The following is a 23528-nucleotide window of genomic DNA, read 5'->3' as shown; positions in this document are numbered from 1 at the left end:
GTTTAACGGTTCAACCTCCCCAATGTCATGAAACTTAATCATGTAATGTTTGTAAACACTACTTGATGGCCGACGTCGTGCCAGCATCATTTTTGTCAATTTTCTTTTTTGCCATGGACCTTTATTCATACAGTGTAAATTGCAGAAAAATTGGAAATATGTTGGCACAAAATCAGGTGTGAATTAACTCTGTGGACGTAGAAAATTTGATGGGAGCGATAAAAAATGTCGTAAACAGCAGGAAAACGTTAATTCGGAAAACATAAAAGTGGGGCTATACTGTTGTCCAGTTGACCCCTTTCTCTTTCTCTTCACGGTGATGGCATAGAGTTGCGTTGTTTATTTTCCATTCATGGTTTTTAATAAAAGTGTTACTTTTTTGTAACAACAGTTTTTAAAAGAGTCAAATTTTAATCGTTTAAAATGTTTCCTCTTTCCATTTTTGATATGAAGAGAATCTGTGAATTTGTCTTTCATTATGCTGTAGAATTTTTTTAAAAAAAGCTGTTTGCATGTAAATATTAAAATTTATTTTATTTCTTGCAGATGGGCATTACCTGACCAGATGGCACAAGCAGGCTTCTACCATCAGCCAAATTCGACTGGTGATGACCGAGCAATGTGTTTCACATGTAATGTTTGTCTTGTTTGTTGGGAGCCAACAGATGAGCCCTGGTGAGTTACATAATTTACAGTCTCACATTTTGAATATGCTTTATCACTGCTGCTTACATTTATGATAGACACAAATCCATCATGGATATTTTTTTTACCTGTGTGAACTTACTCTGAAATTTAGATGCTCTTGTAAATCCAACCATAATTTAATGTGTTGAAAAGTTTAGCACAAATATTCTTGGCTACTCACTGTGCTTTCCTCTTTATTAATTCACTGTTGAGGGGCTATATTGTGCAACATTGGAGGTTATCTGGTTGGAAGTAATTCACTAAAAGTAGTAATTGCTGAAGCAATTATTTATGGGATATCAACTTGTAGTTTATATGGAGTGTGTTATGACTTGCTTGTAAGTAAGAAATACTTTACAGTGTGTAGCTTTCTTTCCCATTGATAGCTGCTTATTGTATGCTGTACTTAATATTCTAAATTTTAACAGATTAACTTTATCTTCCATACAAAATGTAGCCATTGTTTGTACTGAAATCTGTGTCTAAATTAGTCAACAAGAAAGAATTTAGGCATGTTTTAAAAAATTTGCTTGCTTCTTAAAATTTCTTTAGAGATAATGTCGATAGTGGCTGGTTCAGCCAATCAGTAATTTCACTAATGTGTTTTATTTTATGTTGCTGGAATTATTCCCTCCTTCTTATTTTAAGTGCTGTCCCTCATCTATCTTATTATCCTATTTTTTTCATATTAATTTTGACTAACTAGGATTGGGTAACAGCTTAAATTACTCTTCTTTCTTTGTTGTTCTTTCCTATTTTTCCAGTACTCACTGTTTTTCTCACCATGTTGTCTTTTCGTTTCTTCAGTCCATACTGTTCCTGATTTCTTATTTTTTCTGCACTGAAAGCTTTGTGAATTTATACTCTGTTCATCATAAGAATAAACCTAATGTAAACAAACACAGGTGCGATGATTGGTCATCAGCCACAACTCTCATACACTGGTGTTGTTCTGCTCTTGGAAGTAGGTCCAACTTATGTATTAGCTATCTTATTACTGTGTCGCTGTAAATGAAACTTTAAGACATCCTGATGTATTTACAGCCATCAAAGTTTTTCTTAATCATACTTTATCTATGTAATTTTTATTTAAAAAATCATACACAGTCATGGTCTCCGAAAGCGCTACTTGTGCTCTGATTGTTCCTCTGTTAATATGTACCGCGAAAATGGATAATTGTGGTTCCTGCTTCTTGGAACACTGTTAATGGCTTGAGACAAGTTGTTATTGATGTTTTTCATAACATTACAGAGAAAAATCAGCTTTGACGTTTATCGAGAAAAAGGATGTAATAAATATACAAGATGGTATTTTAATTATATTTGTTGTGTAATTGGTAGCGTCGTGGGCTAATAATTGAGTGGACTGGTGGGCGGTGGTTTGAAGCCCGTCATGATCTATAATTTCTTTTTGTTTGGTTTGAATATCTAAATCATTTAAACATGAAATTTATGAAATATGTGTTAATTAACTCATACTTAACCATCTCCCCCCCCCCCACCCCCACCCCCCACCCCCCGCCTGAGAGAGATGCATGTCTTCTAGTTTCTAATTATATAACACATGCAGAATTCTGGTTGTCATTGCAAATACACATCTTAATTATCGATAAATTACAAAAAAGTGTTAAAGATTTTGAAGTTTAAAAAAAATTACACAATTAATTTTTTGGAGGAAAATGGAAAAATCAGATACTCTTTGTCTGAATATGCCCATTGTTTTACAGGACAAATGTGGTCTCTCACGAGCCAGAGTGCTAACAGTCATAGAAACATGGAAAACAATAATTTTCACGGAATCGAGCACACTATACAAATGGTGCATTTTTACAGTCATCTCCATAATACTGCAATCTGAACCCAATAGAACTGATCTGGAGCCAAGTTAAGGAATTTGTCACGAAAAAACACAAGACGTTTAAGCTGGCAAACTTACTGGAACTGATGCACAAAACTTTGTGACACATCACTGTCAAGTGGTGGTGAAATGCAGAACAGCACTTCATAAAAGAGGAGGGAGAAATGTGGCCTTTTTGGTCGCTTGAGATTCTATTACTGATTGCCTCATTATCAACGTAGCAGCAATGACATGTGTCAGAGTCTGATAGGGGATAAGCTCGGAAGTTGCCAGATGACTGATCGTAACATTTCAGTGGCCTCAATATTTAACTACGTGGTGAAATTCCAGCAGTGCATTTTTATGCTGCACATAGCTCATGCAGAAAAATTACCTTTGTTAAAGACAGGAATTCTCATCAATCTCATTTTAATTACATACTATGTTAGCTAACATCGAATGCATGCTATGTTTTCCAGCAGATCACATAAGAAGCGCATCACCTAAGTTTCACCATTATTTTCTTCTGTTCAAAAATTAAATGATATTCAAGTCTACATTGTTCTCTGCTTCTCTCTTTTTGTGTCTTTCTTACAACTGTTCACATCATTAGAGGTTAGTTGGGCCAGGTGGCTGGCCAGTGCTTTCCAAGTTATATGCACCAGTAAAGCTATTGTCCCATATTATCACTGAGTCGATGTATGCATGAAACGTATCCTCATTATCGTACTTGACTGAACTCGGGACAGCTTCGCTTCTGCTCCGTGTGAAATAAAATCCTATGAGGTTCCAACAAATGCAGAATAATACATAGTGTAATGTTTACGTGAGGTTTATTCTTACAATGAACGGAGGATAGTATTTTATTCAAAAATGATTGTTATTTCTGAGTCTTTGATGTTGTTTATTTCTAGTTCTTTCCTTACTTCTGTAGTCCATGCTGTTTTTGATTTCTTTTCCCAGAAAGACAGAAATATTTGTTCCAATCAGGAATAGTTGTTTCATTGGCCTGTTCTCATTTATTAGGCAGAGGTGTTCAAAACAGATTAATCTTCTTGTAGCCATTACTTCTGATATTTTCTCTGTATTTTTATAATAGAAGGAAACATTCCACTCCTTACCCTCTCCCTTAAAACCCACTTCCTTTCGTCTTCCCCTCTCCTTCCCTCTTTCCTGATGAGGCAACAGTTTGTTGCGAAAGCTTGAATTTTGTGTGTATGTTTGTGTTTGTTTGTGTGTCTGTCGACCTGCCGGCGCTTTTGTTCGGTGGGTCGCCTCATCTTTGTTTTTATATATAATTTCTCTGTATTTTTATAGATTTCCTCATTACTTCTCACTTTTCAGCCACCTATAGTTCATATTGTACCCATTATTTTTCTAATAATCCATCTTTCAAGTACTTATATTCTGTGAATCTTGAAGTTTTCCCCGGTGTACAGAATATTAAATGAGGGTTTGGGATTGCTGCCAGATCATGTTAATTTTTTACCACAGTATTTCGACTGGCAGCTGTTCAGCCGTCTTCAGATGAGTGTCCACCTCTGGAGACTGCTAGTTCACGATGTCGGCTTTATAGCGTGTGCGTGCGTGCGTGCGTGCGTGCGTGCGTGGGTGTGTGTGTGTGTGTGTGTGTGTGTGTGTGTGTGTGTGTTGGTTGGTGGGCGGGCGGGCGAGTGGGCGGCCTTAAAGTAGATGGAATGCCCTAATGATCCATCCACTTTCCTACTAACCAAGGCATCTGTTCTGTTCAGCTTATAGTTCATTGTTAGGTATCAACGTCTATATAAACATTATGGTCATATCAGTGTGGTAGAGTGTTTAATTCTGTTTTTCTACATGTGCTTTCCTTGTTGTAAATACAGGGTCTTTGAAAAAGAATGCCCTAGTTTTAAGTATAAATTTAATGGGGAAATTAATGAAAAATTACGTCAATGAGTACATATCGTGAAAGAGAATTCCTTCAAGTTTTGTTTAATATTAGTAGACGTCAGCGTGGGATCCATTTGTTGCCCTGCACACATCAAGACAATATTCCACTTCTCGCCACATATTCACCAACATTTCAGGTGTAACTGTCCCAACCGCCACAATGATTCTTTCCCGCAAATGATTGATGTGTTTGATCTTTTCACTGTACACAACATTTTTTATGTGGCACCAAAAGAAGAAGTCCAGTGGGGTTAAGTCTGGGCTTTGTAGTGGCCAAGGTATTGGGCCAGCCCTGCCTATCCTGGGAAGCGAGTGTTGAGAGCCGCATGCACATGGTTACTGTAATGAGGTGGGACGCCATCTTGTTGGAAAAACCCAAGCCCCTTTCCCACCTCAATATTGTCCATTTGGGAAAAGAGACACTCTGTCAGCATGTCACAGTAAAGGTCCCCATTTATTGTTTTTTCTACAAAAAATTAAAGGACCATTCACATGATTTTCCATAAAATCGCACCAGACATTAACTTTGGGAGAGTCGTGTTGATGCTGAGTAACTTCATGTGGATGCTCTGCTCTCAGGATTCTGCAGTTATGATGACTAACTGTTCCAATGACAAGAAATGTAGCTTCATCAGAAAAGAGAATTTTTTAAAAAAATTGACATCATCATCATCATATCTGTGTAGAAAGTCAATAGCACTGGTGCCGTCTCAAGGTCAAGCAGACCTGCCAACTGCAGGGGAGCCTACTTGGAGAGTTGATGAGCCAAACGCCACAAACTAGAATAGTGTATGTGACTTTTTACAGATTCTAGGACATATTAAAACTAGGGAGTACTTTTTCAAACATCCTGTATTTGTTGTCAAACTGTATGATCTCTCCATTTTGTTGACTCCTCCATCTACTGCAAATTTTTCTAGTCCATTCTGATGTTTAATTTCTCCAAGGTATTTCAATTTACTTACTCGTTCTACCCTAGCTTTAATTTTGCTCAGTTGTTTATTTACACTATATGGTCTTCTATTTATTAACTCCCCTTATTGCTAATTTGTGATGTAACACAGATCGAAGTAGAACAGTACTTGATACACGGACTCATATTTAGAAGATGCAGATTTTAAATCCCCACATAAGTGTCATAATCTAGATTTCCCTAAATTGTTTCAGGCAGACACTGTGATTTTAAGATTCTACAGCCATCTCCTTCCGTCTCCCATCAAGGCTAGTTCTGTGTTTGTGTTGTTCTAAATGTTGACAGTGCCTTAAACTATCCTTCCTGTTAAAAATATAGAAGCATTGTTAAGTCTCTACCTTTGGGAATTCAAAATTGACTCTCCTACACCACTGTGGTACATTGCAAACAGTTATCATTTACACCCTGTATAAATATTTTATCTGTTCTTATCACACTTTGTTCCTGATAAGAGATTTATTCTGTACTGCTTGTTAGTGGATAATTGATGCTTTTTGGAGATTTGGTTGTGAATTTTTATCATTAATAATCATTTTTTTTATTCTGATTTATTGCAGGTCAGAACATGAGCGGCATTCCCCATCCTGTCCTTTTGTCAAAGGCGAATATACACAAAATGTGCCATTGTCGGTAACGTATGCAACAGCTCCTGCTGTTTCAGTAGCAGACAGCCGGGATGAAGAAGTTGTTTGCATCAGCACTTCCTCAGTGCCAGATTTGGTTGCCACTGCCACATGCCATGGCCTTGTAACCATTTGGAATACAACCCGTCAACTTAAGGTTAAAACACAGCACACAGTTTGTGTTCATCTTTGTGCTATGACACCTTAACTTTATGTGTAACAGCTGAGCCTCTATCGGCCAAAATATCAACTTATTTATGGAAGGGAGCTACTGTACCAGGAAATTATAGACAGATGATAAATGAGATGAAAGTTCCATATGTAAATTGTTAACGTTTGAGAAGGCAGCACTCTTAAAAAAGTACCAGCCTCCCCACTTGAAGTTATGTCAGTATGATGATACATAGCATGTTAATGACCACATTTAAAGAATCAAATAGATTTGCAAACTAGATCAGTACACCACCTGATATGATCACATGAAAAGATAATACTTGTACAAGGTAACAGGTGCTTACAGACTTTTCTCTCATTAAATTTGGAACACTTTTTACAACATGAAAATTTCACGATGACTCAGTATTAACATTCATATTTTGTAAACAGGGCACACCACACTATATAGCTGTGTGTGTTGAATGTATTAGGGATGGGAGATGGGAACTTGCGTATTAGGGAACTTGAGAACTTCTCAATGCGTGTAATACATGCCTTATGAGAATTGGAGAAGATTAAACATACTTCTCACATCATGATCACCTAGCAACGTGATAATGGCAAGAAGCTTTCATCTTGTTCAATGAAGCACTAGCTTGAGCCATGGACAGGAATTTGGCCTTCTGTTCTCCAGTTGACATGAATAGTAAAGATATGTGTCGAGTATGATGAGTGTCTGTAGGCCAGTGGTCTGGTCACTGATGTGAAATTCCTATGTTAATCCACTAGTAACTACCTCAGATTTTTCAGCTGTGTGAATTTCTTGTAAGAACAATTGAAAAGTTGCTACAGGAAATAAACAGGAAAATTGACAATCAGGTTTCTGAAAAGTTGTAAATGTTGAACACGTTTGGCTTAAAGGAGACTACTCACTGAAAAGCAAAAGTGTTGTGCTGTCGATAGGTACACAAAAAAGAAAGAAAATGCAATAGCTTTCAAAGTCATTGTTTGACAAGATAGTGAGAGTTGTAGATCTCTTGCAACCGGATCTGTATCTTATACCTAGATTGCCAACTCTGTCGTGAACTATGACCAAAAGCACAGTAAAATTCTTGGCAAATATTAATGCTGATTTCCTCTTCTATAAGACAACCCAGCCGAGATAAGGACGTTGTTACGATCTGTAGTGTAATGGATAATGCATTTGATTACAAAGCAGAAGATTTTATGTTTCAGGGTCATAAAGTTTTTAAAAGTGTTACACAGAATGCAAAAATAGTGTTAGCAACAAATCATTGTGCAGTTGTTTCAGTGGTGGAATGTACTATATATAGCTTTGCATTAATTTTAGCTGGAGAAATGGACAGCTGTTAATAAATGCATTTAATTTGAGTACACACAAATACTTTTTTGGAAAGCATTGCTAGTGGTAAAGGTATCAGACCAACAACACATAAAGTTGTAGGATGGTGAGGTATGGTATACAGACAGATATCATTGTGAATGAGCTTTATGACAGTAGGAGCAGAAGCTAGCCTGTGATGTTATAGGCATCACGTGACTCAAATGGAATGTTGTAGTGGTCTTTCTAATTATTTGAATTAAAAAAAAAAAAATACAGAAATTCAAGAGAAAAGGAAACGTGTTATGAGCATAAAATAACAAAATTAAACATTTAAGGTGATTTCCAGAAAACTGTCAAATACTCTATTCACATGAAACAATTTGCTGGTAAGAATGATTAACATCTAAAACTGGGGCAAAAATGTCTTACCAATTTTGGGGGGGGGGGGGGGGGTGTTACTGGTGATTCGTAGGAAATAACAAAAGTACAGCCGGAGACTAGAAGATAAATAAATCTTAAAGAAGGGGGAGTGGTGGGATATGAAGAAATAACCAAGGAAAAATTAAAATATACACTAATAATAAAACTTAAGAAAGAAACAGACTGCAGTAGAAAAGCATGTAGGATGTAGTTGATAAATTTATTGATATGCAGATTTGCTAGTGGCGCTGTTACTAGGTGAACTAGAAATACACCAACAATATTTCGGAGGTTGTTCAGCAACACTTTCTAAGTATTACTGGTTTGTGGGAATGGCCACTGGAAGGTATTGACGTTTGCAGAATTGATGTGTAAGGCAGTGATTGCAGCTTATAGCAATGATTGTGGTATACATAACATGGTATGTTGTCTGGTAATCGGCTATATGTGGAGTTAACCATAAAAGTGTTTGTGGACCATTTTTTGTGTGGGTTAGGTCACTTTTGTTTCGGTGCACTTGACTGTAATACACAAAACATATGGGAGAGGCTGATATTGCTTTACTCACTGTATTCAAACATTGGACAAGATACACATGAGGTGTTAATGGTTCATCATCCGTATCATCATTTACAGGTATGGTGTCACCACAAGGCTGTGCAGATGTCTTAAAGTTACGGTAATAACTGTGGTACACCGGGGGGTATGAATTGCATCAAGGTCATTAAATCAGTCTTTTCATCACACTAATAGCGTGTCCATTGGGATATAGTATGTCCAGGGTCTCAATTACTTTCGACCCTCGTTTAGCAAAACTGACATCGGCAAACGGGACATCTGGCTCATTGAAGTACTTATAAAACATGAAATGAGGAGAGGATGCTTTATATTGAAGCCACTGAATATGGAACCATTGCACCCTGGTATTTTGTGTCGACATTTTATGGTTACGTATGTTTCTCTCTAAACATACTGTGGATGTGAAATCATTCCTTGTAATTGGTATAGTGGTGAAGGTTTGTTTTCGTACAGTGATAATGACATTCATCCAGTCAGAGGGTGTGTGTATATGTGAAATTTCCTTGTTCTTAACGATGATACCGAAGTTCTGGTCACATGGTAGGTATGAATGGTCACTGACTAGGAATTTGTGGTGGATTACTTCCAGTGTGAAGTCTGCGTGGAGAACCATGAATTGACACAGTAAAGCCATTTTTATATTCCGATTTTCGCGCCAGATTGATCCGAGTACATAATCAGTCGCTTTGTTTGGATGTTATGTTTAATGTAATGCGTTAGTCACGATCCAATTGTTGCGGTCCTCAGGATGCTTTGCCCTCACTCTGTACATACATGATAGCTTTCTTGGTACATAGGTCGTGTATTCCAAGGCAGTATGTCCACAATTGCTGCTTGTCGTAACAGATACCTGTCATAAGTACCAGTGTCGGTAAAATCCTCATCAAATCAAAGGCAATCACAGTCATATCGTCGTCCTGATGCCTCCCTTTTGCTGCATCGCAATGCGTTTCCGTCGCGCGCTCTTGGCCTTTTGTTGATCTTACTCTCTTTCACATTCCCATTTACCCTTCTCTTCTGCGGTGTCGACTGCAGCATGTTTGATGTTGTAGAGGTCACATTTACGGCAGGAATCACTTACAGGGGGATGAAAGGACAGTTCAAATCTTGTATTAATTATCTGACCAAACATGTAGTACGAGACCAGATCATTGTGCTTGGATTTATATAAATGGTATAACTTCCCCATCCTCAAGTCTGGTGACAAATACTTCTGATCCGCTGTTTCATTCATTCGTGCGTAATGGCTGGCGATATGCTGGAAACCGTTTTATGAAGCTCTCTACCATAACTGTCTTTGCTGTTGGTGTTTTGTTCTTAGCGGGGCATGTGCCTCGCTTATTGATGAGTGGGGTCTGGTGCTGCACTTTGTGTGAAAGAACATGTGTAATCCTACTGTCTGATATCTGCAAAATGTTTACAAAGAAAGTTTTACACACCTTCACGTCCACGCCCTCTTCACTCTGGAAATGGTATAGGCGTGTTATTACTTGTCACGACTCTGTAGTACCATGGGAATATGTGTGTTCCGTAAGGACTACCTTCACCATAGCAAAAATGTATGCTGACTGGAAGTCGAAACTACCTAATGCATAGAATGAGTCAAATAGATGTTGGTGGGGTTCAGGTGAAAAATGTCGACCACATTCCTTCTGACACGTGCACGCTTAGAGTGTAGGACATTTCCTTGGCACTACATTTCCTTTCACAGTAATATATTCTTCCCCTTTAAATCACTTTTCTTTTCGAATGTTCTGGGCCTCAGGTGTGCATTCCGGACCCATTTTCTTCCTTGTTTCGGTGCAATTACGGTGTCAGTACTATGATCCCACTCCGATACGTCCATGGTTGACGTAGTTGGTGTGGTATCCTTTGATGTAGCAGGTAGATTGGGTTCTGCTGACATCATGCATAACTCATCTGCTGTACCACTTGCATGCTGGCTGAATCGGCCAGGTGCACGTTCCACGTCTGAGGCATCGGTAATAGTGTCCGATCCTAATAGGTCTGAAATGGAAATGTTCCTTATCTGCACCGGTGTCCACATCAAATCATATGAGTCCAACAAGGGAACATAACACCATCCTTACCTTGCAATGCAGCTTCGACATCGTTACCAGGGCTACTGCACATGTCGTTTTGTAGTACACACACACACACACACACACACACACACACACACATACACTAATGACCATTCAGCAGTGTGTCGACCACAATACTGTGAGTCTATACTGTAGCTGTGTCCTCTGTCAGCCATCACATGCTGTATGACGTATGGTACGCTGTCCTGCGGGCCTGCTCGCTGTGCATACATGGCGCAATAATGGCCTATGTGGCATAGGCCATTATTGCGCCCCATTTCGTATGACACTGCATGGTGCATAAGCAAAATCTGACGCTGTCACATTGTACCTGGTGTCTGAATACATGTCCGGTAATTGTAGGATCTAATGGTAGGGCATAAAGTGATGTTTTGTGTGAATATCTCATTTTTTCCAAAAATGTGGGTTAGGCCACTATTGTGCTGATAGCCTCATTTATATTTGTATCTGTATTCCCTTGAAAATATCTTCACAACCAGTGTGAATATTGACAGTATGCACTGTGTGTCTTTATATGGAAACGAACTTGTTTTGCTCACTTATGCAATTTTCTGTTGACAGCTATATTGTCCACTTTATTCTTTGCTTTCATGTTTGCATTCAGTATGGTTTCGTTCTGTACCTTGTTTGTTTTGCCTGAAAGTTGTTGTATTACCCTTTGTTTGTGTTTTACCATTTGTTGATTGCATATTACAAGTTTTTTTTACTCTTATGAAAGAATTTTCACAGAAACAGAAGTAATTAGGGTAACAAACTGAATACATTCTAATTACATTATTACCTTGTAATAAACTGCCAGAGATCTTGGGTTCTTTATAGCAAAAGACTCAGAAAATATATCTGAAATTTTGTTAGAGTTCAGATTCGCCTTGTATATTGAATTATAGCACTCACAATTTTTAACATAATTTTATGTAAACCTTTCATTCAATTTAAATCTTTAGTTAACATTCGTATGTTGCTCCTACAACTTACTACTCTAGGGATGTTGAAGAAATTTCAGTAGTTGATTGAACCATAAAAGGTGACTGCATGTCCTTTCATAGATTTTACCTGTATGAAATATGAGTTACTCTTCATGTAATTGTAATGTTACTGTTTTGTGATTCTTTTCCAGAAAGAAGCGGTGTTTTACATCTCATTATCAGAACCTGTAATCATGAGAAGCTGTGGTGAAACAATTAGCTGTACTGACTTAAAATGTAGAGAGGCCTGGTCAGAAAAACCAAAGGAAGGAGCAAGTAGGAGTGATGTGGAAATACCAATGACAGACATGACTATTGGTAATGAACACTCTGTTTATTCATTTATTTATTTTAGAGATACATGTTTATATGGCCATCCTTTCTCAAATATTACTGGTTAGACTGACCACTTTGTAAGTAATGAACAAAACATCAGGGTAAGCAAACACCAACTTGCAGCTGAATGTATTGAGTGAATGGGTGGGGGGAGCAGCTTCCTTTTTCACCATTCTTGTAATTTCTGTATAATAATAATAATAATAATAATAATAATAATAATAATAATAATAATAATATAATTACACAGAATTTTTAAATAATATTTTCCATTCGATGTTTGTTGTTGTCATGGATAATTAGTAGATTGGAGTGAGTAGTATATATCATTGCCTATTTCATAGAATAATTCGAGACTAACCTAATATGGTTCTACATAATGTATATGCATGAAGTGATCTTAATGTGAAACATGTTGGTTGTTTAAAAGATGGAGAACAATGTTCAGATGAATTCTACTGGTTTGGTTATAGTTGAAGCATGACAGTATTTCTTTAAGTATTTTGCAAATTTTTCTGCAGTATGTAAACATCTAGCTATGCACCGTATTATTTGCCACATTTTTATGACACTGAATGAAGGGGAGTTTCTAGTTTACTGGCTTTAAATCTTAAAAGATCGTACTATATAGTTTTCCATATTTCATTTATTAATTATATAATTAGCTGGAGTTCGATGACTGTAGAGCTGTCTTGGTGTGTAGTGAGTATCCCTAACTCACCCTTTTTCCTGTGAATTAAAACAGTAATGGTAGCTACTTTTTAATTTTATTGCTGTTGTCATCTATTGTTTCATGTTGCTTGAGACCTATTGTGCAACCTGCCATGTATTTTGTACTTACTCCACAGCCCTCTAACTGTCGTAGATCATAATGAAAGAACAGATACCCTGCCGTACTGTGGTCTACAACTACTAGTTTATTGTTTAATGATGACAGAATTGCTGCACTGGGAAAGAGGCAGGAAGGCCTGTTGGTTGGGCGTGACACACCTTTTATTTTTTGTAACTGACTAAGTAGATGTTCCTGCCAAAATCTGCTCAATTTCTGTAATAGTGATTCATTCAGCTTTTTAAATCCTTTGAAAGTTTCAGTTCTACTATCAAATAAACAGATAAGTGAGATAAGAAATGTAGGGTCTTGGTATTACATGTGTATCACATTTTCATCAGATACACTTTCTTGTGTTACACTTTAATGAAATATTGCTGCAATTAGAGATTTATGATTTATTTAAATCCATGACCAGCTTTTGGCCTTGATGTGTAGGCCTTTTCTGAGTGGGTCTGAAACACTCATTGTAGATGCATAATACAATGGATAAAAAAATAATAATAATTGCCTCTGCCTGGGTTGCATACAGTGTGATGTAGTGTCTAGCTTTGCTGGCTGGTGTGCTGCAGGTTGCTAGTTCAAATCAGTTACAAGCAGTTATTGGTTATTCAGTATTTATCATTTCTCAAAGGTTCTTGAAATTTCTTACATTTGTAATGTATTTATGTCATGGAATATTTTATGTTAGTGTAGGGAGTAGCACTCTCTTTCCACACAGTTAAGTTCTGTTCTCATTGTACGTTTGTGTTCACAAAAACATGCTTTCAGTGCTAAGTGTTGTACTTCACTGATGACCATGCTTTTAGATTTTGATTGGATTGTGGTTATGATGTGACATTGCAGAATGAAATTTTCACTCTGGAGCGGAGTGTGCACTGATATGAAACTTCCTAGCAGATTAAAACTGTGTGCTGGACCGAGACTTGAACTCGGGACTTTTGCCTTTAGTGGGTAAGTGCTATAGCACTTGCCCGCAGGCACGCAGTTTTACTCTGCCAGGAAGTTTCATGATGTGACATTGTTTGGTGGATATGTTGGACACTTCAAAAAATCATCATCATTTTGGCTCCAGAGAGGCAACAAAAATGCTTTTGTCTACACGGACAGGAACTGGAATACAAACAGTACTTCGTTCCCAGGTTCAGTGTATTCAGTATATTCAGATATTGAGATTCCAAAGCAGCAGAAAGTCAGCTGCACATCAGGCAGCCATCGTTGTTTCTCGAGATGCTGGTCAGTATCCAGTGAAATGGCTGAAAAGATTTGGCCAATGTGCGAAATACAGTAGGTGTGATGACAAGATGTATTTGGTAAATGGATATTTTTACTTGCAGGGCAAAGCCCAGCTGTGATTTGAGAACAGTGAAGAGCAGCATGGTAGCTGTGACAAATTTCAGACTAAACTGAAGCAAAGATTTGTTAACAGTCAGCAAAATCGTTTTACCAGAAGACAGAACAATTAAAGAACAGAACCCAGTACCATGAGGAAATGACATAGACTTAAATACATAATGTCCTTTCATCCCCATCGTGAATTCAAATGTAATAGAAGTTAACAAAAACTCACCCTTCATTAAAGAGGTCACGGAAGACATGTACCAAGCTCTTCTGGTAAAGTGTGTCAAAACAACAGAGAAACTTAAACAGTGTCGGTGTGTAGAGGAAATGTATCAGAATTGAGTCAGATGTAAGAAGTAAGATTGACTCCCATATGTGGTCCCTGTGGGAGTTGCGGAAATCTATCGTGACCTAATCCCTCTCATATGCCAGGTGGTAAGAGAAGAGATACAGTATATGATGCCACATAGTAAACAAGAGAATGCAGCCACAATTGTCGACTGAGTCAGTAGGTAATAGAGAATGTTTAAGAAGTAGTGTGTCAATCATTAGCACTAACCTCTCCCATAAGTCAAATGTGCTAGGATGAATGGACTAGGCCGACTTGCAATTATGTCGCAACCATCAAACGACAACCTGGCAGGTACACCGGACTCCTCCTCTCGAATATAAAGAACAAAATGCCCAGTGTGTTTCCACTGTGGACCCCTGTATTACTGCAGAGAAAGAAGACAAATGTTCAGTGACTACTACATCACCAGATGTCAACCATCACAATAATTCTATTCATGCCAGTCAACTGCAATCTTTGGGATGAAGCCTATCACTGTACTCTGGATGAGGTCCCCCCCCCCCCCCCCCCTCCCCCCAACATGTCATAGCCATTCCCTGTTGCTGTACAGAGGTACCAGCTGCTTAACTATCCCCCAAATTCAGGAAAATTAAGCAAGCCAAGCATCTGTGGAAGTGAAGCTGCCGTGGATGCAAATCCAAAATGTTGGATAATGTCATAATTGATGTCATCATTGACAGCCAACTTGTCTAGGCACTAGTTGACTCAGGGCCTTCATTTCTGATATGTCAAATGCTTCTCATTGTCAGCTAAAGAAGACTATGCTCTGTGATACAAAAGTGATTGTGCTGAAAGCCGCAAATTTGAAATACATCCCACCAACAGGACCCTGAATTGCAAGAATAATTACCAGTGTACAGAAAGAACAGCTTTTCAGATTTATTGTTTTAACAAAATGTAATAATAATGTCGTTCTTGGATAGAACTTTGTGCAGGCATCACCAGCTGTCGTAAACTGGAAGTTCTGAGCTCCAGTTCAGTCTGACAAAGCTATTGCATCAAGCACACACAACAAAGATTGCTCATGGCAGTTGTCTGTTGTTGAAAATTTTACTCTGCTGTCATCAATAAGGCACATTCGAATCATCAGTCTGGATGCTCAGTTAAATGAAGCTTTTGTTGGTTTCAGAGTGCAATTGTCAAAGCAGCCCAACTTATCCATAAAGATATGTGAATAGGAGCAACCAAACCAGTCTGGGAAGGGCAGCTTAGTTTTATTGATGGAGAAACTACTATCAGACTGCCAATAGGATCTGGGTTGTCCGAGGAACAACGTTGTTGATAGTTAATCACTCGTTGCCAGTTTTCGCATGCTTTTAGATCTGGGGTGGAGAGAGAACTGATGAAGTGGCCCACAGCAAAATACTGTATCGACACTAGGGATCATCCACTAGTTTGTATCGACACTAGGATCATCCACCAGTTAGCCAGTGTTTACATAGGGGGGGAGGGGGGGGGGGTCATAGGTTGAACAACAGATAATCTGGGAGGAAGTGGTGAAGAAGCTGCAAGATGACATTAGTGAGCCTTCAGAGTGTTCTTGGCCCTTGGGAAGAAGGATGGCACACGGCATTTCTGCATCAACCACTGATGTTTGAATAAAATTACAAAGAAAGATGCCTACCCATTGCCAAGCATTGATGTCACCCTAGACTGCTTGAAAGGGCCTCAGTATTTCTCTCAACTATGGGGACACAGGTAAATTGAAACCGACCAGGAAAAAAGACTGCCTTTGTAACTGCTGGTGGCCTCTGGGTTTGTAATTAACTGCCTTTTGGATTGTGTAACTCACAAGCCACCATCATACTATGATGGTCAACCTTCTTCGACACCTTAAGTGGACAGTGCGTCTGTGCTGTCTTGATGTCATTGTCATTTTTTCAAAGACATTTGAAGAACTTCTGAACTGCTAAACAACCATGTTGAAGTGCTTTCAAACTGCAGATCTGCACCTGATTCCGAAGAAGTGCTTCTTCATCACCCAAGAAATAAAAATCTTAGTGCACCTAGTGAATGGGAATGGAATCCTCCATAACCTAATAGACAGAAGATAAGAGCAGTCACAGAACTTCAGACTCCTAGGCACACGTGTGATGTGAGAAGTTTTCTTGTGATGTGTTCATACTATCTATGATTCATGATGGATTTCTATACCAAGGTAAGCACCCTGCAAGAACTACTGCAGGAATATGCCAATTTTTCCTGTAACAAGGCACGAGAGAGATTTTGCCTTGTCCTTAAGGAGGCACTAACAACCTCATCTGTCATAGCAGTGTATGACAAGAATATTGAGGACTTCACACCGAAGCCAGTGGTTAAGGAATGTGTGCAGTTCTAGTACATATTCAAGAAGGTCCTGAAAAGAGTAGCTTATGGTTTCAGAGTACTCTCATAGTCAGAAAAGAACTACTGTAGAACCGAGAAGACTGAGTTGAAGTTGTGTGAGCCATAAATAACAGCAAGCTCCAGCCTTATTTATATGGCAAACCATTCACCATTGTGATGTACCACCATTCTCCATGCTGGTTGACTATCCTGAAGGTTCCATCAGGTCATCTGCTGAGATGGGCACTGAGTATGACGGCACAGTGGTATATAAAAATAGACACAAAATACAAGGACATCAACTGTCATTTAAGAAATCTTTTGACAGAACACAGCAGTGTGATACATGAAATCTGTCATCGCTGCATTAAATGATATAACTGCCGAACAGAGGGTAGATCCAGCAATGCTGAAATCCACAGTCACCTCAAAGAATAAGGAACTGACTTAAAGAGAATGCCAGTAAATGAACGAAATGATGTATAAGAGATACTATGATCTCATGCAGGGGAGGAATGGATCTCATCATTCCAGCTCATCTATTCTGAAGTTTTTAAACAACACTCCAACATCTGGTCGCCTGGGATTTGTGAACACATTGGAGTAATCAGACACAGGTATCATTGGACATGTTTCTACTGATCAATTAGATGCTGTGTGTGTCACTGTAAGGAATGCCAGTGGTTGAAGAATGTGCAGCTGTTGCCTCTGGGGCATCTGGTACCAACTTCACCTGCAGCAACACAGCTCTTTCTGCTCCACAGTTGTGAGACCAAAATGACAATTGATACATTGTTCCTGTTTTAGCTGGACGGTACTCAGGATGATTACATGAGCATCTCTCACCAGGACCGAAGAGGCGACACAGCTGTTTCACATATGCATTCTGGACATTCAGGAGAAAGAGCGAGAGCGCAATAACACTGAGCACTGGCCCTTGTTACACAGCGTGGGAGATGTGGTTTGGATCTGTAAGACTCTGTGGGCAGTGGGACTGTCATAAACTGTTGCTGAAAGGCTCCTGTTTTGCTGATTGGGCTCCGCATTCGAAGTTGAGGATTATGATCCTTTGTCAAGAAGGCAGAAACACTGTAATGTCGCCAGTGCCCTTCATATGTAGCCCTACTACAGTCCTGAGATGCAGATTGATGGTGGGGGCTCCTCCTTCAGGGAAACTGAAAACACGCTCGTCGATTGTGAAGCTTCAACGCTCATCATAGAGAAGAGAATGTGACAACACAAGCAGATTATGAGGATCCTCTGGCACAGCCATACAGAGGACCGTTGACAAGATTTGGATCCAGGGTGTTGTAGTTGGCTCTAATGAGAACATTAGAAAGGAAGTAGTGTTGTGAGCTGTGTTGCATGCAGCATGGTGTATTGGTTAGCATCACTGGCTGGTGTGTGCTGATCACTAGTTCAAACCTGACAACCAGGAATTATTTGTCATTCAGTCTTAAAAGTTTCAGTAAGGTTTCCTGAATTTTTCATTTTGTAATGTTTGTATAGTCTGCAGTATGTATTTGATGTTTGTATAAGCAGCAATACTCTCCATCCGGGTGTTCAGTTTTGTTCTGGCTGTTCTTTGATGTTCGTAGTAAACATGCTTCATTGACAGTCCTTCTCATGGATTTGGACTTGTGGTTACGACATGACAATATTTTTCATAATAGGACATGAAAAACAAATCTTACCTGTCCACAGCATAATTTCAGTAAAATATGTATATCTTACATGCTGCTGTTGTGAAGCAGTGCCAAATGTTTAAGAAAATAAAAGTTGCCTGGATTAAAAAGTTATATACTTAATGATATAGTAAAAAAAAATCAACACTATGGAAGGAAGATGTGTAGAGAAAATGGTAGAGATCTGTCCTGCAAGATAAAATGATGTAATCAATGCCAATGTTTGCCTCGTATTGCGTTTGTAAGTGACACACAGTTGGTACTTGACACAAAATTAAAGTCGCTGCAAATGGTTCCATTCGTCTTGCCTATTCTACGTATTGCCTAGGGACTCTGGCCGAGCAGCAGAATCACATCCAGTATAGGAAATGAAATCTTCTAGAATGTATAGACAATCCCCAAGATGAACTATCTGCACCACTTTGCTGTGACATTTGTAAAACTGAACCTTCGAGTTGGCAGCGGAGGTCAGTGTCATAAATTCATCTGATGGCCTGGTTTCCTTAAAAGCTGTTATATAGGAATATTAAGCCTGGCTGTTTCCAGGTTGATGGTGGCTATTTTGCACAGATTTTGAACTTCCACAGGTGGCCGGGAAGCCTTGCTTCATAGTTCAAATGCTCTATGTTAAAGTAAACTGCCGCTACCCGTGTTAATTCCCGATGGTTGCAGGTGGGTGGAGTGTGCTCTCCATGGATGCTACTGTGCCTGGGACCCATTTTAGAAGCCAGTGAGCTTGCCTACTGCTTGTGCCACCCTCTCAGCCTTACTGATTCGTTCGACGGGAGTGATAACGTGCAGCATGTGGAGTTAGGTCGTCTGCTTGCTTTTGCCACTCGTTTAGGTTGTCTGTTTGCTTTTGCCACTCATCTAGGTCATCTCCTTGCTTTTGCCACTTGTTTCTGGTTGTGCAATATTGACATATAACAGAAATACCAATTCTGGCATTTTGTTTGGAGGTGTTCTTCCCCTATACTGATATCGTACTGCGTGTATTTAATAACCAGAGTGTTCGCCGTATCTGCGTTAGTGATCAAGGTATTATGTTGTTTTTAGTTCCTGATTAAGTTGTGAATTTGAATACAGTACAAACAGGGTGACAATTATTGCACTATACGAAAAAAATTAGTTACTAACTATGGCGTTCATACTCTTCATTCAACTTGGAAACATTAGTACAGGTATTCCGATTTACAGTTTGATAAGTTCGATATGCCTGCCATCCTTGGCAATGATGTGGTGCAGATGAATAGCGACTGTATGAGCTGCTGAAGTGTCGGAACATCGATGCTATTTTGAGGCTATTGCTGTACACCTTGTCTTTAATATTGACCCACAAAAGAAATCACATGTGTTCAGATCTGGAGAATATGGCGGCCAATTGAGGTCAATGCCAGTGGCCTGTGGGCACCTCAGAACCTTTGCGATCCCCAAAGTGCTGCTTGAGCACATCAAACACACTCCTGCTTCGAAGGGGTTGAGCTCTGTCTTGCATGAACCATATCTTGTCGAAATCAGGGTCACTTTGGATAATGGGGATGAAATCATCTTCCAAAACCTCCAAGTACTGTTTGGTAGTCACCCTGACATCAAGGAATATTGCACTGATTATTCTGTGATTGGACAATTGGACATTGCATACCACACAGTCACCCGTTGAGGATGAAGAGATTTCTTGATTGCGAAATGCAGATTTTCAGATCCCCAAATGCCCCAGTTTTGCTTGTTGATGAACCCATCCAAATGAAGGTGGGCTTCGTCTCGAAACCAAATGATGCATGCATGTACTAATTCCCATCATGCCCCGTGGCCAACCATGCAGCTTGAATGTCCTAACGCAAACCGGTCAGAAGTTATGATGATTCTATTTTATATTGTTCAGTAGCAGTAATTGTAACCCCTCACCATATAGCGGAGATGCTGAGTCGCTGAGTGTGGCTTCAGTTGCCTGAGACTGCAGTCATATTTCGCGCACGCGCGCACGTGTGTGTGTGTGTGTGTGTGTGTTTTTTTTGATGAATGTCTTACTTCATTTGTGGCAGTCTTTTTTTCTTGTTGTGCCTAACAGCGACTCAGCATCTCTGCTGTATGGTGAATGGCAACTTTCCTTTTCATAATATTGTTACATTCCATCCAGGATCTTCCATTGTTTAGTAATTGTAACCCTGTAAGCATGCAACTGGAGTGGCTTTTCATTAATTGAATTGTCAGCTGCACGGTAAGAGTACCCACCAATTACGGAGAAACTAATAATTTTCTTACCCCGTCAAGTTCATCACTTCAAACAGTCCATAAATTCTCGTAATGCTGTATTGCCCATTGTCTCATGAACTTTGGACCTTAACTTACATTGTTGTTGTTGTTCGCATTAAGTGTCTCTGGGTTTGATCAAATGCCTTTCATAGCCCCAAAATTTTTGTCTAATGTATCTTCTCTATTATGATAAAGGACTTGCAAGCGGGAGATTTGTGAAATGTTGAATCTTTGGAACATATCCCTATGCCCATATCTTTGGGTCTAAACCATTTTCTCTAGAGAACAAAAAAAGATATCTAATGTGTTGATTGTAAACAGGTGTAACCATTTCCAAAGTATACTTACATTTTTCCCTTAACGAGTGTGAAGTAGAATTATTTCTCTTGTGTTTTCAGTTATATTCCTATCAGCGACAGCTTGATTTTGTTGTACTAACAGCCACTGTAGCTTATATTTTTAATTTATATTTGCAAAATAATATCATGTGACTATTTGAATTGTAATGTTCATCAGAGTCATTAGCAAACTACAAAATTGTAGGTCAGAAAGAAGTTGGATTATCAAGGTGGTAGTACACAGTTACTTACTTGGAACTAAGTCAGTGTCTAAACTGACCCATGTTCATACAAAAAACAAATAAGCTCTTATGATACAAAATGAATACATAAGTCTTGATGAAAGATGTGAAATTTCTAACCTAAAGTTAATCTGGTGGTGGTGTGTATCAGAATGCCACCAACCTAAGCACGACACATGTCTCAATTATAGTATCAGAGTTTCAGTAGTGTTACTATATGCATAATGATTTCATTTTACAATCCTAGAAATATTTTATTTTGTTGTTTAACAGTGGTGTCCCTATTGTACACCATGCAAGTGTTATGTACTAACATGAGTTATTTCATTTTGTACAAACAGGTTTCGCTTTAGATTGCATGAACATGATTGGTTCCTGATGAGTAGTAAAGTTGTTTTAATTTATTGGCTGCCTGCTTGAGGTAGACTACCAGGTTTATTGAAATGTTTGTTTTTCTGGTGTAGTTTAATTTGCTCATTCGAGGCCTGCTGCTGCTGCTTTGGGTTTGTAGGTCAGCAACTGTCTCAGTTGAATGAAGATGCAATTTTAACTGGAGCAAAAATGGTAATAGTCATTTAACCAGTACAGGCAAAATATATATATATATAATAGAGGGAAACATTCCACGTGGGAAAAATTTACCAAACGAAAGCGCTGGCAGGTCGCAGACGTGTGTGTGTGTGTGTGTGTGTGTGTGTGTGTGTGTGTGTGTGTCTATATATATATATATATATATATATATATATATATATATATATATATATATATATATATATAAAAGGAAACATTCCACGTGGGAAAAATTATATATAAAAACAAAGATGAGGTGACTTACCGAACGAAAGCGCTGGCAGGTCGATAGACACACAAACATACACACAAAATTCAAGCTTTCGCAACAAACTGTTGCCTCATCAGGAAAGAGGGAAGGAGAGGGGAAGACGAAAGGAAGTGGGTTTTAAGGGAGAGGGTAAGGATTCATTCCAATCCCGGGAGCGGAAAGACTTACCTTAGGGGGGAAAAAGGACAGGTATACACTCGCACACACGCACATATCCATCCACACATACAGACACCGGGATTGGAATGACTCCTTACCCTCTCCCTTAAAACCCACTTCCTTTTGTCTTCCCCTCTCCTTCCCTCTTTCCTGATGAGGCAACAGTTTGTTGCGAAAGCTTGAATTTTGTGTGTATGTTTGTGTTTGTTTGTGTGTCTATCGACCTGCCAGCGCTTTCGTTCGGTAAGTCACCTCATCTTTGTTTTTTTATATATAATTTCCTCCCTAGTTATATTTATTGTGATGGCAATGTCTTACACCTTCTCCCATAAGAGTTTACATTTTACACTTCTCCTTACTAGTGTACTATTTCAGACCAATGTAATTGTTTGTTTAGTATCTGACAACACAAATATTTTCGTATTTAATTTGCTTTGCTATATGAATAGAATTCAGATCATGGGGTTTGCTGTACTGTTTGTCATGAAGATAACTATTATGATTAACAATCTTTTTAAATAAAATAAGTTGTCCCATTCCCTCATAGGTGAAACAGGTATCAAACATGAAAGTTCTGGTATGATTCCCCTCCCCCCCCCCCCCCCCCTCCCCTTAGTAATTTAATTGAAAGCTTTGTTGCTTTGGTAAAAGTAAAATTGGTTCTTTTTGTCGTGACAGAATAAATTACTATTAATCACACCAGATTTGTCGGAGAACAGCAGCAACATGTGTAATTGATCCAGCTTTAAGAAATTCTATTACCTTTTAGCGGAAAATTCGTGCGGTACTCTCTGACGTTAGAAAAGTCGTGGTGTTCCGTTCGGACCAGGAGGCGGCTGTCTTTTCTCATTCGCAATATCGAAAATTACTAAAAAAATGAACAGAAATTTTTTTCGGAGGAAGATCGCGCGGAGAAAACAGACAGAAGTTACATGAAAGAAACCTAAGGGACCAACTAATTGGATTTGTACGAACATATAAACGGAACTGAAAGAACTTGAAATAAATACTATAACGATGTCGTCACGACAGCCTCCTGTTCCGACAGAACACACGCTGGATCATAAGCTGCATAAATCTTTTAAACAGGAAAGATTATCACAAGTATAATTAATGAAAATAAGGTTGAGAGATTTTCTTTGAAATTAAATAAACTTCAAGGCTTCAAGTATTATATTATGAAACGGAAACTTACATCAACATGGCCA

The 23528-nt window shown here is 38.7% G+C and overlaps 1 protein-coding gene across 1 annotated transcript in view; it reads left to right on the top strand.

Moving 5' to 3' along the window:
- LOC126463579 (baculoviral IAP repeat-containing protein 6) overlaps window positions 1-23528 on the top strand; it is a 314074-nt gene that overhangs the window by 9218 nt on the left and 281328 nt on the right. The window contains 3 exon segments of the mRNA XM_050096169.1: window positions 547-675; window positions 5984-6206; window positions 11772-11937. Coding sequence (XP_049952126.1) covers window positions 547-675; window positions 5984-6206; window positions 11772-11937 — 518 coding nt within the window.

This window comes from Schistocerca serialis, chromosome 1 (assembly GCF_023864345.2).
Source record: "Schistocerca serialis cubense isolate TAMUIC-IGC-003099 chromosome 1, iqSchSeri2.2, whole genome shotgun sequence".
NCBI lineage: Eukaryota > Metazoa > Arthropoda > Insecta > Orthoptera > Acrididae > Schistocerca > Schistocerca serialis.
The sequence above is the reverse complement of the archived record's forward strand: the minus strand, read 5'-3'. Positions and strand labels throughout refer to the sequence as shown.